The sequence below is a fragment of the Gopherus flavomarginatus genome, chromosome 10 (genome assembly GCF_025201925.1).
Source record: "Gopherus flavomarginatus isolate rGopFla2 chromosome 10, rGopFla2.mat.asm, whole genome shotgun sequence".
In the NCBI taxonomy this organism is placed as follows: Eukaryota; Metazoa; Chordata; order Testudines; family Testudinidae; genus Gopherus; species Gopherus flavomarginatus.
Genome location: NC_066626.1, coordinates 1,741,328 through 1,759,879, shown reverse-complemented (window position 1 = coordinate 1,759,879; position 18,552 = coordinate 1,741,328). Strand labels below are relative to the sequence as shown.

Genomic DNA, 18,552 nt, shown 5'->3' with positions numbered 1-18,552 from the left:
AAAAAAACTGGGAGGAAGATTTCCTGGTTGACGTGGAAGGTTGAGACCACCTTGGGGAGAAAGGCAGGGTGCGGTCTCAGCTGCACCTTATCTTTATGGAAGACTGTATACGAGGGATCTACTGTGAGAGCCCGGAGTTCCGACACCCGTCTAGCTTAGGTAATAGCTACTAAAAAGGCAGTCTTCCAAGAAAGATAGAGCAGGGAGCAAGTAGCTAATGGCTCAAAGGGGGGCCCCATGAGCCGAGACAACACCAGGTTAAGATCCCAGGTAGGGGCAGGGGGTCGGACGTTAGGGTATAGACGTTCTAGCCCCTTAAAGAATCTAGTCACTGTCGGGTGAGAGAAAACGGAGCGGCCATTCCCACCCGGGTGAAAGGTGGAGATAGCCGCCAGGTGGACCCGCAGGGACGATATCGCCAGGCCCTGTTGTTTGAGGGACCAAATATAGTCCAAAATATTGGCCACCGAAACTTCCATCGGGAGGAGACCCTTCTCCACGCACCAACAGGAGAAACGTTTCCACTTGGCCGAGTACGTCGCTCTAGTGGAAGGCTTCCTGCTGCCCAAGAGTACCTCACGTACTGGGGTGGAGCAGCGCAACTCAGAACTGGTCAGGCACGCAGGAGCCACGCTGCTAGGTGCAGCGACTGGAGGTCCGGGTGACAGAGAGTTCCGTGGTCCTGGGTGATCAGGTCCGGGTGAAGGGGCAGGGGAACTGGGTCGGCTATGGCCAGGTCCAGCAACATGGGGTACCAATGTTGTCTGGGCCACGCCGGGGCTACCATGATCACGTGGGCCCTGTCCCTGCGCACCTTCAGAAGGACCCTGTGGACCAGAGGAAACGGGGGAAACGCGTAGAACAAGTGGGTCGCCCACGGAATAAGGAAGGCGTCCGCTATAGACCCGGGTTCCCGGCCCTGAAAGGAGCAGAACGCCTGGCATTTCCTGTTCCCCCTGGACGCGAAGAGGTCCACGCGGGGACAACCTCACCTCTGGAAGATCGAGAGGGCGACGTCCGGGTGAAGGGATCACTCGTGCGAGAAGAAGGATCTGCTCAGGCGGTCCGCCAGCGTGTTCCGTACTCCGGGGAGCAAGGAAGCCGTGAGGTGAATGGAGTGGGCTATACAAAAGTCCCAGAGTCGCATCGCCTCGTGACATAGGGGAGAGGATCTGGTGCCGCCCTGCTTGTTGATATAGTACATGGTCGTCGTGTTGTCGGTAAATACCGCGACACAACGACCCCGAAGCTGATGACAGAACGTTTGACAAGCAAGGCGGACTGCTCTCAACTCCCGCATGTTGATGTGTAGCTTCACCTCCTGTGGGGACCATAGGCCCTGTGTCCTCAGGGTTCCCAGGTGGGCCCCCCAGCCGAGATCTGAGGCATCCGTCGTTAGGGACACCGAGGGCTGGGGTGGGTGGAATGGGAGCCCCGCACACACGACGGACTGGTCTAGCCACCAACTGAGAGAATCCAACACCCCCTGGGGGATTGTGATCAGCGTGTCCAGTGACTGCCTTGCCGGCTGGTAATGTGCGATGATCCAAGACTGGAGGGGCCTCATGAGGAGCCGTGCGTACCCGGTCACAAATGTGCAGGCTTCCATATGGCCTAACAGGGTTAGACATGTCCGTATCGATGTCAGGGGGGCTGCCAGCAAATGCTGAACGATCGCCGACAACGACTGGAACCTCGGCAACGGTAGAAGGGCCCTGGCCACGGTGGAGTCCAGGACGGCTCCAATGAACTCCACCCTCTGCGATGGGAGCAGGGTGGACTTGTCCACGTTGATCATGAGGCCCAAGGTAGCAAACAGGCCGGTGATCCTGTGGACGTGGCTGCAGACCTGCAGCTCCGACGTGCCCCGAATTAACCAATCGTCGAGGTAAGGGAACACGTGGATGCGACTGCGCCGAAGATGTGCCACAACGACTGCCATGCATTTTGTAAATACCCTCGGGGCTGTAGAAAGGCCAAATGGGAGGATCGCAAATTGGTAGTGAAGGCGGCCAACCACAAACCGAAGGAAACGTCTGTGGTGTGGCCATATGGCAATATGAAAATAAGCGTCCTGCATGTCGAGGGCGGCATACCAGTATCCAGGATCCAGGGATGGGATAATGGTCCCCAGGGATACCATGCGGAACTTCAACTTCACTAGATATTTGTTGAGCTCTCGCAGGTCGAGGATAGGCCTGAGGCCTCCCTTGGCCTTGGGGATCAGAAAGTAGCGGGAATAAAACCCCTTGCCCTTCTCATTCTCCGAAACCGCCTCTATAGCTCCTTTGTTGAGGAGCGTCTGTACCTCCTGGCGGAGGAATTGCTCGTGAGAGGGGTCCCTGAAGAGGGACGAGGATGGGGGGCGGGAGGGAGGAAATGATACAAACTGCAGACGGTATCCCGTCTGCACCGTGCATAAGACCCAGCGGTCGGATGTTATCTGGGACCACGCCTGGAGGAAAAACGAAAGGCGGTTGGAAAATGGGGGGGGAAGGATCCATGGGGAATACTGGTACTACGCCCTCGGGCGCACCTTCAAAATGAAGGTTTGGGTCCAGGTGGGGCTTTAGAGGAGCTTTGGTTTTGCCCCCCTTGATTGCCCGACGGCCTGCGCCTGCCATTTCTGCTGCGGCGCCTATTAAGGTCCTGCTGCTGGCGGAACTGGGGGTATGGCCTACGCTGCTGCTGTTGCTGCGGCCGGAAGGGTCTGCGTTGCGTCCCAGGCTTGTGCATACCGAGGGAGCGCATAATGACCCAATTGTCCTTAAGACTTTTCAGTCTGGGGTCTGTCTTCTCCAAGAACAGGCCCTGGCCTTCGAACGGGAGGTCCTGGATGGTGTATTGGAGCTCCGGAGGAAGGCCAGAAATCTGAAGCCAGGAGATGCGGCGCATCGTCACCCCCGAGGCAAGGGTATGGGCAGCCGAGTCTGCAGTGTCCAAGGAGGCCTGCAACGAGGTTCGTGCGACCTTCTTGCCCTCGTCAAGAATCGCCGCAAATTCTTGACGCACCTCTTGTGGCAGCAGCTCTTTGAACTTATCCGCTGCCACCCACGAGTTAAATGCGTAGCGGCTAAGAAGGGCTTGCTGATTGGAAACCCGGAGCTGAAGGGCCCCAGCCGAATAAACCTTGCGGCCGAGGAGGTCCATACGCCTGGCCTCCTTGGATTTGGGGGCTGGGGCTTCCTGTCCATGACGCTCCCTCTCCTTCACCGACTGTACCACCAGGGAACATGGTGTCGGGTGAATATGGAGGTACTCATAGCCCTTGGAGGGGGCCATGTACTTCCTTTCGACGCCCCGTGCAGTAGGGGGGATGGAGGCCGGCGATTGCCAGATTGTATTGGCGTTGGCCTGGATCGTCCGAATGAAGGGTAGGGCGACCCTGGTGGGAGCATCGGAGGACAGGATGCTGACGACGGGGTCCTCGATCTCAGAGACCTCCTCAGCTTGCAGGCTCAGATTCTGTGCTACGCGCCTGAGGAGATCCTGATGTGCCCTGAGATCTAGCGGAGGAGGGCTATTAGAGGAAGTGCCAGCCACCGCCTCATCGGGAGAAGAGGATGAGGAGACCCCTGGCAAGAGTGTGTCCAGCGGGGGGTCTGCCTCAGCCCTCGCCTCTGGCTCAGGAGGGAGATCAGGGTCCTGTTGCTTTGACCCGTCCTCCCCATCCGGGGAGGGAGGGGGGCGAGACAACGATGCCTCCGGCGCCCTGTGCTCTGCTGTTGCAGGCCTAGGAGGAAGCTGTTGGGGGCCCTGGGCTTGATGGTACGCCCAGGGTGTCCAAAACCCCCACTGCTGCGGACCCTGGTCCTGTTGCGGAGGGTCTTGAAAAAGAGCCGCTTGTCTGTCAGTGCCAAGCGCGTATACGCTGTCCGCCTGTGATGACACCGACGGCTGTCTGGAAGGCCATGGAGGGGCCGACCGCGGCTGGTAAGAGTCTCCGCGTTCTGGCGTCGAAGATGTTCTCGGTGCCGGGGACCGGTACCGGGAGTCATACCAGTGCCGGGATTGGGACCGGGTTCTGTCTTGGACTCGGTGCCGGGATCGGGACCGGTACCGGCCGCTGCCTCGGTGCCGGGATTGGGACTGGGACCTGCCACTGACGTGGTGTCGGGAGGTCGACCGGGACCGGGACCTGCCACCAGCTCAGTGCCGGGAGGTCGACCGGTGCGCTGATCGACGGTGGGACTGGCTCCTAGAGTCCCGGTGCCGGTATCGGTGGCTGGAACCAGACCGTGAACGTCTGGAGGCCGATCGGTGCCGCGAGTACGACCGGTACCGCCGCGGGGAGCGGTGCCGGGACTGCGAGCGGCGGCGGGATCTTGAGCGACCATGGGGTCGGGACCTCGACCGCGAGCGTGAGTCCCGAGACGGCGCTGTCATCATGGGCTTGCCCCTGGACGCTACCCGCACCGGAGGTACCGGGGGTGGAGGCTGAGTTGACTCAGTCAGGGCAATGAGGTCCCATGCCGAGGCGAAGGTCTCTGGTGTCGATGGGACCAATAGCTCAACCCCAGATCTTATGGGGGAGCTCGGCGGGAGCGGACTCGACGGACCCACCGGGCCCGGAGTCGACGGTGCCGGTAGTGCCGCGGCAGATGTCGGTGCCGGGCGCTCCACTCGAGTCTGCCTGGATGGAGTTGCAGACTTCGAGGGTCTTGCTTCTGCACCCGGTGCCGGGGAAGGTCGGTGCCGGGTAGTCTTTCCGGTGCCGGCGCGATCCGGTGCCGGTGTCGAGATGACGGTCTGCGAAGCTGCCGGGTCGAGTGCCGCTTCCATGAGGAGAGTCCTAAGTCTCTGGTCTCTCTCCTTCTTTGTTCTAGGCTTAAAAGCCTTGCAAATGCGGCACTTGTCCGACCTGTGCGATTCCCCCCGGCACTTTAGACCCGCGTCGTGAGGGTCGCTGGTCGGCATCGGCTTCTTATAGGCCGCACATTGCTTGAAGCCCGGTGAACCAGGCATGAGCCCGGTGCCGGGTGCTGGGAAGGGCTACAGCCCAAACCGGCTAACGAAGATCTACAATATTAATTACACTATAACTATATAACTAACTACACTTAACTACTAACTATCAACGTAGAACAAGGAGAGCTAGGAACGTGGAGGACAGCTATGCCGCACTCCACAGTTCCAACGACCGACACGGCGGTAAGAAGGAACTGAGGAGCGGGTGGGCCGGCAGGGGTATATATCGGGTGCCATGGCGGCGCCACTCTAGGGGGCGACCTGCCGGCCCAATGGAGTTGCTAGGGTAAAAAGTTTCCGACGAACGTGCACGCACGGCGCGCACACCTAACTGGAATGGATGTGAGCAATCACTCGAAGAAGAACAGCAGATATCACTAGTGCCAGCCACCCCCTCCCCCGGTCCACAGCCCCTCGCTGTGCCCAGTGATTATCACTTGTACCAACCATCCCCTCCCCTGGTCCACAGCCCCTTGCTGCGTCCAGTGGTTATCACTAGTGCCAGCCACCCCCTCCCCCCATGAGCACAGCCCATTGCCAGTGTCACTCACCTTGGTGTGAGGCCTGAACTCCTCTGTGAGTTCCTTGAGTGGGGTGTCATACTCCAGCACCATCTGGGCCAGCCGAGCGTAGCAGGGGTCGCTGCATGGGGACAGCAAGGACAGAGATTTGGTTCATGCCCCCTCAGCAAACTGTTCCCACTGCCTGTGTCATGCAACCCTCAGCAAACTGCCCCCCAGTGCCTGGGTTGTGCATCCCTCCCTGAACTGCAATGCAATGCCTGGGTCATGCACCTCATGGCAAATGACCTTGCTGGCTTTGCCAGTGCACCTCACTCTTCCACGTGGGCACTACCTCTGGGATTTGTACACTGCCCCCTGGAGCCCTCTGACCCACACATACCCAGCAGCAGGGATACCGTGGCCCAGCCCAGCGTTGTGTGAACCACCCTCTCCTGCACAATCCCCCTCAGTCCCCTCCCCCCCATTCCCTCTCACCCGCTGCCCTGGGTCATCTCATGGGCACAGTTGTACATCCCAATCAGGGCTTTGCGGTCCTCGATACGTGACAGCAACAGGATGACAGACGTGTGGGTCACCACCAGGTCCAGGTAGTTCTTGGTGAGGTCGTAGTTCACGGGCTGTGGGGGGCAGCGTAGTGGGGGGTGTCAGTGACCAGGAACAATAGCGTGTGTGTGTACATGTGTGTGCACATGTGCAAGCGCTGCCCCCTGCTGGAGGGATGAGCCCTGCTCTGGGTGTGTCTGCATGTGCATGGGGGTGGGCATATGTGTGCTGCCCCCTGCTGGAGGGATGAGCCCTGCTCTGGGTGTGTCTGCATGTGCATGTGGGTGCTGCCCCCTGCTGGAGGGGATGTGCCCTGCAATGCAATGCATGCAGCACATGGAGATGGAGGGTCCTGCAGAGAGAACTGCAAAGCCAGGCATGCGGTGGGGACTGGAAGTGAAATATCCCTCTAAGGAAACGCAGGCTGAGTTCCAAAGCAAGACTGGATATGCAGGAGCAGTCAGCTGTTGGCTGCTTCACCCTGAAATCCTTGCTTTATGAGTGGAACATGTCTAGCTCCTTCCCCCGTTTAAACACATGGCAGCAGGAAATGCTGACTTCTGCCAGTTACTGTAAATGTGCTTTCTAAGTAGGGTCCGAGTGGTGGTAGCACCTGGGGACCTCAGATGGGGAGCAGGACCCCACTGTGCTAGGGGCTGGGCAAACAAGCCAAGACTGCTCATGCCCCAGAGAGCTCATGATCCAGACACTGTGGGCACATTCTCCACAAACCCTCCCGGCCAGGAGTAAAATCCATGCAGGTGCCTGAACAGCTGCTGTTTGCCAAAGTGGGAGGGGGCCATCATTCACTTGGGCTGAAGGTCCAAGCTTGTGTGGGCTGCCCTGGGAAGGCACATGGCAGCTTACAACCAAGGCATTGCCCCTGCCCTGGGGGCAAGACTTTCTTGTGACCAAGGGTATTGTGGGGAAACAATCCAGTGCACTCTGGCATGGAACAAGATAGAAAGACCCTGCCAGGACTCCCTAAGGGAAAGTCCAGCTGGCAGAAGGGGGAACTCTCAAGCACACAAAGGAGGCAGATCCCAGGGAATGCCATGAGGTCCTATTTAGAACTGGCCTTTCAGAGCTGGGTAACCTGGACTATGATGCATGTGGCAGTGGGGATGGTGCTTATGAAGGCAGAGTCCCGTGATGCAGGCATGTCCTATGCAGAAAGTCCCTTCAGACAGCTCCCACATGCTGTCTGGCAGCCTGACATGGGCCATGCTAAGTGCTCATCCTGGTGTATGTGTACTAACTCATCTCCATTTCCGTCTCATTGTCCAGTGTTGGTGAGACAGGCCAGGATGGAAACCAGCAAATGCAGGCCGTGAGCACCTCAGCAGCAGCATGGACTCCGAAGGGTCACTCCTGGAGAAATGGTATGAGGCCAGGACACCATCGAAGTGGGACTGAACTTTTATAAGTGTCTGGAAGGTGGGGAGGGGTCATGATATGACATCAAGTTTATCACAAGAGCCTGTATGTCCCTGCTGTACTGGGTCAGCGCTGAGTCTTACTGTACTCATGTCTTGGGCATGTCTTGTACTCCGGGACATTTGCTGTCTAGTCTCTGAAGGGACTAGTTACTAAGGTACTTGCTCAAGGCACACTGCTTTCATGAGCAGAACGTGTCCTGTAGCTGGGAGCCAATAATCCCATGGAATGAGGGGGCAGTCGAACAAAGATCCTAAATGAGGGTGGACTCCAGCAAAGCTGCTTCCTGCCCAAAGCGAATGTTACTGAACTAGTGTCACTTCCTGAAAGCTCAGTGTCCTAGAGGACCTTACTCCACTAGAAACAGGCTGATGTTCCTTTTGAGTCAGAAGTTTTCTGAGGCTATATAGTGCACACTAAAATAGTGCCCTCTTGTATAAGTAACATGTGACCCTAAGGCCTGGTCTGTGTACAGATCTTGTACTGGGGCAGTTAGATCAGTGAGGGGTGTGACTTTTTAGCACTGTAGACCCCAGTACCACCCCTAGAGTGGATGTAGCTCTACATGTTTATATCAGTAGTTTATTTACCTTCTCGTATAGGAATAGTTATCCCAGGACTAGCACTCCTATACCAGCATAACTGCCTCAACACTAGGGTGCATCACTTTAACTGTACTGGTATAGCCGGTAGCTCAGCCCTTCAATTTGATGCCTTGGCTTCTGACTCTGAAAACATGGTCTTCATTTTCTGTAACCTTGACATAACTCGATCATGGCATGTGACATTACAGCAGGACCTGCTGTTTATAAATGTAGTATCTTCCCCTGCCTGCAGTCTGTCATAATTCCTGACTCTCTCTCTCTCTTGCTCTTTCTGCAGGCTGTCTGTGAGGCTCTTACTGTGGGAAAGAGAAGCCTGGAGAAGAGTTGAAGCTTTTAAACTTGTAGATTTCCCCAACAGCCATTTTAAACATTATCTTAGTGTCCAGACTGAGAAATAAAACTTCCCGTTGTATCAACAGTGTGTCACGTTCTCTGCTCCCAGAAGAGACCATGTCAATGGCCTGACAGGTGCCCAGTGCCACATTAAACCTTCTGAAAAGTGCATTTTCCATCTAATCTTCCTTCCCAACAGAGGTGGCTTGGATGGAATGAACCCTTCATTGCCTTTGGGGAGCGATTAATAAGACTGGGACTTTTCAGGAAAAGAGAATACTGGGGGGGTATGATAGAGGTTTATAAAATTATGACTGATGAGGAGAAAGTGAATAAGGGGGTATTATTTACTCCTTCTCATAACACAAGAACTAGGGGTAACCAAGTGAAATTACTAGGCAGCAGGTTTAAAACAAACAAAAGGAATTATATCTTCCCACAACACACAGTCAACCTGTGGAACTCCTTGCCAGAGAATGTTGTGAAGGCCAAGACTATAACAGGGTTCAAAAGCACTAGATAAGTTCATGGAGAATAGTTCCATCAATGACTATTAGCCTGGCTGGGCAGGGATGGCATCCCTAGTCTTTGTTTGCCAGACCCTGGAAATGGATGACTGGATGGATCACTTGATTACCTATTCTGTTCATTCCCTCTGGGACATCTGGCATTTGCCACTGTCAGAAGACAGGATACTGGGGTAGATGGACCATTGGTCTGACCCAGTATGGTCATTCTTATGCCTCTTAAGATCTAGTGGCCCGTATAGCCTGACCTAGTTATCACAGGCCAGGAATTTCACTCTTACCCCCATATGAAGTCTAGTAACCTGTTTGGCTAAAGCATCTTCCAAAAGGCCTCCAGCCTGGATTTGAAGACCCCCCCATGAGAAGGAGAATCCATCCCCTTCCCATGGGAGTTTATTCCAAGGGGTAATCATCACCACTATGAAAAATGTGCCTTATTTCTAATTTGAATCTCTTTGCTTTCACCTTCAGCTACTGCCTCTTGCTCTGACTTTCTCCCCTAGATTGAAGAGCCCTTTAGATCCCAGTATCTGACATTCCAAGGGAGGTATGCTGATAAACTCGTGTTGATAAGCTGAACAGCCTGAGCTCCCGGGGTCTCACTGCAAGGCATCTTCTCCAGCCCTTGAACCATTTCTGTAGCTCTTTTCTGCACCTTCCTCCATTTTTCAACACTTATTTAAATTAGGACTGTGGATTAATTGCAGTTAACTCACGATTAACTCAAAACAATTAATTGTGATTAATCGCACTGTTAAACAGTAGAATACCAGTTGAAACTTATTAAATATTTTCAATCTTTTTCTACACTTTCAAATATATTCATTTCAACAGGGCTGGCTTTAGGAAATGCAATTTGAACAGTTTCAGTGGGGCCGCGGCAGGGATGACTATATATAAAAAAAAAATGTAAAAAACACATAGGGCTTGTACTCACCGGGCGGTGCTCCGAGTCTTCGGCGGCGGGTCCTTCACTCGCTCCAGGTCTTCAGTGGCACTGAAGGACCCACCGCCGAAGTGTCGCCGAAGACCTGGAGAGCTGCCAGGTGAGTAAAAATTAAAAAGTCGCCTCTAGGCAGGGAAGAGATTCTCACTGGGCACGGGGCCCTCTTAGGCACGGGGCCCAATTCAGGGGAATTGGTGGAATTGGCCTAAAGCCAATTACAACACAATACAAAGTGTACAGCATTCACTCTATTATTTTTATTACAATATTTGCACTGTAAAAATGATGAAAAAATAATATTTTTCAATTCACCTCATACAGGTACTGTACTGCAATGTCTTTATCATGAAAGTGCAACTTACAAATGTAATGGTTTTTTTGTTGCATAACTGCATTCAAAAACAAAACAATGAAAAACTTTAGACCTTACAAGTCCACTCAATCCTACTGCTTGTTTAGCTAATCACTCAGACAAACAAGTATGTTTACATTTGCAGAATATAATGCTGCCTGCTTCTTGTTTACAATGTCACCTGAAAGTGAGAACAGGCATACGCATGGCACTGTTGTAGCCGGCATCACAAGATACTGGTGTTGGTCCTGCTTTGAGCAGGGGATTGGACTAGATGATTTCCTGAGGTCTCTTCCAACCCTAATATTCTATGGTGCTATATTTACAGGCCAGATGCACTAAAGATTCATATGCCCCTTCATGCTTAGGCCATCATTCCAGAGGACATGCCTCTATGCTGATGACCCTCGTTAAAAAAAATAAAGTGTTAATTAAATTTGTGACTGAACTCCTTGGGGGAGAACTGTATGTCATCTGCTCTGTTTTTTGGCCCACATTCTGCCATATATTTCATTTTATAGCAGTCTCAGATGATGATCCAGCACATGTTGTTCATTTTAAGAACACTTTCACTGCAAATTCGACAAAAGACAGAGAAGATACCAATGTGATATGTCTAAAGATAGCTACAGCACTGGACCCAAGATTTAAGAATCTGAAGTTCCATCCAAAATCTGAGAGGGGTGAGGTATGGAGCATGCTTTTAAAAGTCTGAAAAGAGCAACACTCTGATGCAGAAACTACAGAACCCAAACCACCAAAAAAGAAAATCAACCTTCTGCTGTTGGACTCTGACTCAGATGATGAAAATGAACATGTATCGGTCCGCTGTGCTTTGGATCATTATTGAGCAGAATCCATCATCAGCATGGATGCATGTCCTCTGGAATGGTGGTTGAAGCATCAAGGGACATATGACTCTTTAGCACATCTGGCATATAAATATTTTGTGGCACTGGCTACAACAACAGTGCCATGCAAAGGCCTGTTCTGCTTTCAGGTGACATTGTAAACAAGAAGCAGGCTGCATTATATTCTGCAGATGTAAACAAATTTGTCTGACAAGTAGTAGGACTGAGTGGACTTGTAGGCTCTAAAGTTTTACATTGTTTTATTTTTGAATGCAGCTTTTGTGGTACATAATTCTACATTTGTAAGTTCAACTTGTACTGGGTGAATTGAAAAATACTGTTGTTTTTGTTTTTTACATTGCAAATATTTGTAATAAAAAATAAATATAGTGAGCACTGTACACATTGTATTGTGTAGAGTATGAAATTTGTATTGTGTATGAATATGAAAATGTAGAAAACATCCACAAATATTCAAATAAATGGTATCCTGATATTGTTTGAATAATTTTTTTAATTGCTTGACAACCCTAATTTAAGTTTTTTTAAAAAGCTAGCTGGCTGTACTGGATGCAATATTCCCATATCTGTCTCACCAAGGCCACTTAAAGAGGTAAAATCACCTCACTACTCCCTTTTTTTAAACAGACCTGGATTATATTCGTCCTCTCAGCTGTAGCATCACAATGGGAGTTCACGAGCTGCTTCTTTTCGTCTAAGACATGTAAACCCTCTTCAGCCAATGCTGTCCAGGATCCAGTCCCCCATTTGGTAGATGTGGCCTGCATTCCTTGTTCTGAAATGGCTGTTCCTTGCATTTGGCCGTAGTAAATCAATGTTGTTTGAAGGGGCCCAGTTTAGCCTGTCTTTTCAGTCTTCTGAACATATTGTCCCATATCCTCTAACAGTGACTTGCTTTCTTCCTTTGAAGCTAGTTGCAACCCTGCAGAGGCTCTCACTTTTGGATGATGGTGTCCAAACTGTGCTAAAGCCTCTTACAGGTAAAGTGTTCCTTGCTCCCTGCTCTCTGCAACAAGACAGTGGATCTATTAACTGGGCTTCATGCAGCATAGTCTACCCCAGTACAAGGGGCATTTGTCACAAGCCGCTATCCCTTTGTGTGAGAGCTACCACTAGAGGGTTGCATGCATCATAGCTTCTGTAGGCTGAGTTCATTGTGAACAGCAGGGACTCCTTGGGTGCTCCCACTTCTTCCCCTACCAGCTCTGTGTCATCCTCTCATTCCCCTGCACTTTAGCAACTCCCTAAAGCCCCACTTGTGGCAGGGGCTGTGTGTACCCCATATCAGAGTCCCCCATATCCCTTCCATGCTGGAGTCCTTAATTCTTCCCCCATGGCAGGGGTTGTGTGTGCATGCTCCTCCCCTCCCAATTGCATTCAGAAGTTGTGCTCTCTCCAAACAGATGCCATGAAGTTGAGTGCAGTGTTGTAGCCATGTTGGTCCTAGGATATTAGAGAGAAGATGGGTGAGGTGATCTCTCTTACTGGACCAACTTCTGCTGGGGAAAGCTTGTCTCTTGATTCACCACCTTGCATGTAAGGCCTTGCAAACCGGGCCAAAAATCACTTAGTTGGACTCTTCTGTTGCTTTAGCTATAGGTAAAACTCTAGCCTGTCTCCAGGGTGGGTTCCTCTAGCAATGATCAGCATCACAGGGCTTCCTCTTGAGGGGGCTGATCTCACATAAACAGGGAAGGGAACTGGCTGTAAAAGCAGCCCTGGCTGGGCAGAGCAATGCAATCTTGTTCTGGCATCTCAAGTGAATGGGAGAGTATTGCGGTTTCCTCTAATTTGATTCTTGTCCACGCTATCACTGTTCCTTTAGCGGATTACTTAGCTTCCCCTATGTCAGATCCTTGGAACCATGTGCTGTGCTCTAGGGAACCCCTCTGTGTGCCTGACCCAAAGGAGTCTGTGATGTTCTGTACCTTGTGGGAACACCCTACACCCCCACATTCATCATTTTCATATAATTGTGTGGTATCTTATGCAAAGTTTGTCATGTTGGACGTCTTCAGAAGGCTCATGTTATACTGAGCATTGTTGCTATGGTAATGTTATAGTAATTGTTATAGGTTGTAATTTCATGTATATAGTTTTGAGGCTGAAAATGTGTCCTCATGGCTTAAAACAAGGCCAGGCAAAAACTCCCCAAGAGCAGAGGGGCAGTTCACACCTCATCAGGGCAGGTATGGGACAAACCCAGCCCAGCCTCACAGGAACAGAGGACACTGGCCTAGGCAGCAACAAAGGATCTGTTGGACTCTCAGGTGAGTCACCCCCCTTCCGTTGGTCAGTTTGGCACAGCGATGAGGTAATGCTCATCTGACTCTGAAGGGGACGGGGAAACAAAGTGAAGAGGGAAGAAACATGATAAAAGGGAGAGACATTTGCCATGCTCTTCCTCTCTATTCCACCTCCATCTACAGACATCACCACCCAGCGACTGAAGCACTGATCAAAGAGGAGAGCTTGGCTGAAAGGGCAGCCAGCCAGCCTGTGGTGAGACGCATCTAAGTTTGTAAGGAGATTGACAGTGTTAAGATTGGTTTAGGATGCATTTTGCTTTTATTTCATTTGACCAAATCTGACTTATGTTTTGAATTATAATCACTTAAAATCTGTCTTTGTAAATAAATCTGTTTGTTTATTCTACTTGAAGCAGTGCATTTGATTTGAAGCGTGTCAGAGACTCCCCTTGGGAGAACAAGCCTGGTACATATCAATTTCTTTGTTAAATTGACGAACTCCTAAGCTTGCGGTGTCCAGCGGCCATAACTGGACACTGCAAGATGGAAGATCCTAGGGTTGTGTCTGGGACCGGAGATATTGGCTAGTGCCATTCGGTTGCATAATCCAAGGAGCAGCTTACATGCCAGAGACTGTGCGTGAACAGCCCCGGAGTGGGGGTTCTCACAGCAGAGCAGGATAAGGCTGGCTCCCAGAGTCAAGGATTGAAGTGACCTAGCAGATCACTGGTCCAGATAACACCAAGAGAAGGTCACAAGTTCCAACTCTTCCTCAAAGGTAAGTCCTGTGGCCTCAGTGCCTCAGACTGAGCCTCTGGGCTCCAGCACGCCTGCTTCACACCATGAGCTCTGCCCAAAGAATCCAAGTAAGATAGACTCCTGCTCTGACTTTGTCCTTGGCAGGGATCATTGCACCTCACCATGTGTTTGTAGTAGCACCAGGCAGCCTTTTCAAAAGAAGTTAGAGCTTATTGATCCCCTGGAACACAACAGCAGGAAGGCCTTATGGTAGCACAGCGAAGCAGTGGTAAAGACAGGTCAGAATTCAGAGGGGCTGCTGTCGTGGTGGTACCTAGCCAAGCTTCTCTCTCTGTGTCCCTTTGTCAGTCCCCTGTGCCAGCTAGTGTCTCTCTCCAAAGGCCAGTTTAGATCCTAGCCTGCTGTCAGCCCTTTTCCATTGTCTTCCTCCTGCAGCTCACACTGAGCTTACATCTTCCACCTGCTACAGGTCCCTGGGGCATCCTATTGTCTGTCTGGGTTTCAGCCAGTCCTTAATCTATTCATGTCACTCCAGGCACCTGTGACCCCAGCACTGCATGTCTCCTGCTCTCCTGCAGGAGCTTTTTGACCCTTCTGTCCCCACTGGGTAGCAACCCCTATTGGGTAAGTCCCTGCCCTGCCCCCATTCATGAAAATATAACCAAAAATTCCCACTTGGCCACACCCTGCAGCAGGCTCTTCTCTGGCTCAATCTTTTGGTTTTTACTACGTTCAACACTATCACAAATGCCTCAAACTGCAGTGAGGTGGTAGCCAGTAGGGGCTGAGGCAGCTAAGCAAGGACCCTTCGCACTGTGCTGATTGGCTGTTTGCTCCAAATGCTTCCACCCACCTCCCCACTCTGTTCACCTCAGCTGCACTCCACAGCTGCCCCCCCCTTCCCCGCTTACCCCCTTCTCTTCTGCCCTGTCCCTTCCAGGGAGCTGCTCTCCTCCTCAGTAACTCCCCCTCCCAGGAGAAAAAAACAGCCTGGCACTAACGGGCCATTTGCTCCCATCACCTTGTGCATTCTACCCCTTCCCCACCCTGTGTCCGTCTGGTCTGCTTAGAGCGTGAGCTCTCCTGTGTGTGTACCGCACCTTAGGCACTGCTGTCATCAACAGGGCAGTTCTCAGACAGAACAGGCCTCAAGGAAATGAGCCTGTCTCAGAACGAGGTAGGGAAAGGCAGCATTTAAGAAAAAAAACAGTAGAGGCAGATTTCAGAGTTGTAGCCGTGTTAGTCTGTATCCGTAAAAACAACGAGGAGTCCTTGTGGCACCTTGGAGACTAACATATTTATTTGGGCATAAGCTTTTGTGGGCTATAACCCACTTCATGAGATGCATGGAGTGGAAAATAGAGTAAGCAGGTATAAATATAAGTAGAGGCAGAGAAATCGTATGAAGTGGCTGGCATCAAAAGCTCTGTGAAGGCAGCTGCAAGCCAGGCCTCTAGTGCTCCTTTTAAGGGGCGGATCCACACCTAGCGTAAATTGAGCATAGGATCTGTCCCGAAGTGGGTGGTGCAAAGATGTGTGAGGCAAGCACAGCCTCCTTCAGCTGGAAGCTTATGGCAAGGGAAAGGCCTTGAAGCCTCTCAAGCACCCCTGTGAAGAACAGGCATAGGGAGCGCTCAGCTAGGCAGAGGAAGTGGGATTTCAGAGCTGACCCAGCCCCCCATTCTCCTTCACAGATGTTAAAGACAGAAGGGACCCGGTTTATGTCATCTAGTCTGACCTCCGGATAACACAGGCTGGGGCATTTCATCCAAGATCCCTGGTACTGAACCCACCACTGAGGGTACTGTTAGGGAACCTTCATATAAAATATGAAGATTCCCCCTCTGATGCTCACCAAAAAAATCTCCCATCTACAACCTAAGCCCCAGTTTTCACCAGGGCTTGCCCCCTTGTGGGAAGGGTATGGCATTGGAGCAAGAGATGGGTATGTGTGTGACATCTTTTATTAGAAAAATATTCCCACCAAAAAACGGTGTTTTTTGTGGGAAAATGTCACATTTTGACAGCTTCTTGACAGCCACTGGTTTAGTTTTAAAATTTCCCAATTTTTGTTCCATTTTTAATTGTATTTTCCGTTTTGGTTTTTGAAACCTGACAAATCTAGATTTTTTTTTAAAATTCTTGTTTTCCTCCCTCCCCATCTCTATTTTCTCCTTTTTCTCCACTGGAAAAAAAAGGGGGAAGGGAAGGAGGTAAAGAACTTAACTGGAGGAAGTATGATCTTTCCCTTTTCCACTTTTTTTTTCTCCACTGAAAAAAAAATATGCATTTATTTGTAGTCTCTTGGACCCCTAGTCATAGAATATTAGGGTTGGAAGTGACCTCAGGAGGTCATCTAGTCTAACCCCCTGCTCAAAGCAGAACCAATCCTCAATTTTTGCCCCCAATCCCTAAATGGCTACCTCAAGGATTGAACTTGTAATGTGAAGTTTAGTAAGCTAATGCTCAAACCACTAAGCTAGGGGTTAGCAACCTTCTAGCAACAGTGTGCTGAGTCTTCATTTATTCACTCTAATTTAAGGTTTCATGTGCCAGTGATACATTTTAACATTTTTAGAAGGTCTCTTTCTATAAGTCTATAATATATAACTAAACTATTGTTGTATGTAAAGTAAACAAAGATTTGAAAATGTTTAAGAAGCTTCATTTAAAATTAAATTAAAATGCAGAGACCCCGGACTGGTGTCCAGGATCCGGGCAGTGTGAGTGCCTCTGAAAATCAGCCTGTGTACCACCTTCGGCACACGTGCCATAGGTTGCCTATCCCTGCACTAAGCTATCTCTCCCACTGCTGTGTCAGGGGCTGTACAAACACTACAAAGAGACACTCCCTGACCCAAAGCACTACATTCCTGTGATGCTGGCAAACCAGGTGCCAGCTCATTCCAAGGCTCCTAAGCATCAAATGCACAGCTGGAAACCAATCTGGCTTATCTGTGTTAGTATTGTTAAAATAGGTTTTAGGTTTATAGAGATGTGTTTAGTGTTTGGATTGTATGAAATGCTTGTAAGTTGCTGCCTGCACTAATTTCACTTATCTGTATCCCATATTATAAGGTAATATGTAAGTATTTGCTCTGTAACTATCAAAGTGTTTGCTGTGAAAGTGGAAACCCTCAGTCAGGAGAGAAGATTATCAAGTGTGAGATACTAGTTTACCACAAGAGGTGTCATCTCCTGTCCAACAGCCATCAGAAAAGCCATTATGGAACAGCTGTGGACAAAATTTGTTGATTTTTCCTCTTACATCCACGAAGAGGAGATATGCGCAAACACTTGTCACATTAGTTTGAACTCCGGGGAAAGGGAATAAAAATACCTGACCAGAAAGAACTTTATATCTATGTTGTTTGAACTTGGAGATGCAAAGACTTCTAAACATAAGCTGTTTACCTTCGGTTAGCCCTAAAGGATACACAGAAGCTTCTATAATACGCAGGCTCTGTGACCTTTAGAACCTAAGACTGTAACTCATGTATGTTTACCTGCTTTAAGCCTGAAAATAACTCTCATTTCTTTTTCTTAACTAATAAATCTTTAGCACGTTTTTTATAGGATTGGCTACAAGCATTCTTTGATAAAGAATTGGAAATGCAGTTGACCTGGGGTAAGTGACTGGTCTTTTGGGACTGGGAGTAACCTGAATATTGTGATTTTTTTGGTGTAAGGACCCATCTATGACAAAGGCAAATTTGCCTGTATGACAAGATAGAGCTGAGTCCCTCAGGGAACCGTCACATTAAGGCTGTTGTAGCGGCTGAGGATTTCACGTGGGATACTTGGTTGGTGAAATCTCAGTCTAGAACACACAACCAGTCTGGGTTTGTGCCCTGTTTCTTCACAGTCTGCCCAAGATTGGAAGTGAGACAAGGTGGGTGAGGTAAGATCTTTTATTGGACCAACTTCTCTTGGTAAGAGAAAGTTATTACCCCGCCTGTGAGCCACTCCAGACAGCTTGACAAATCTAATCATAGAAGTGTGGGGCTGGAAGGGACCTCAAGAGGTCATCTAGTCCTTCCCCCATGCAGAGGCAGGATTAAATACACCTAAATCATCCCTGAGAGGTGATTTAAAACCCTCCAATGACCATTTCCCTGGGTAACCTGTTTCAGTGCTTAACTAGCCTTATGGTCAGAGTTTTTCCAACCTCAGTTTCCCCTATTGCAAACTAAGCTCATTACATCTTGTCTTGCCCTCGGGGGACATGGAGAACCATTGATCACCATCCTCTTTAACAACCTTTTACATATTTGAAGACGTATCATGTGCCACCTCAGTGTTCTCTTTGCCTTTGTTTCATACCTTTCCTCCAAGGATCTGAACATTCTTCAGACTCTAGTGAATGGCCTACCGTTCTCCCCGAGTGGTACAGGAGACTTAGTGTCCCATTTGACAGAAGGGGAGACATACAGAGAG

General features: G+C 50.2%; 1 protein-coding gene across 1 annotated transcript in view; it reads right to left on the bottom strand.

The window, feature by feature from the left end:
- Window positions 1-18,552, bottom strand: part of LOC127030055 (nck-associated protein 1-like) — an 83,279-nt gene that overhangs the window by 43,647 nt on the left and 21,080 nt on the right. Inside the window, exons 4-5 of the mRNA XM_050915964.1 lie at window positions 5,967-6,109; window positions 5,520-5,610 (exon numbers count right to left, since the gene is read on the bottom strand). Of these exons, the coding sequence (XP_050771921.1) occupies window positions 5,520-5,610; window positions 5,967-6,109 (234 nt within the window). The remainder of the gene's footprint in view (window positions 1-5,519; window positions 5,611-5,966; window positions 6,110-18,552) is intronic.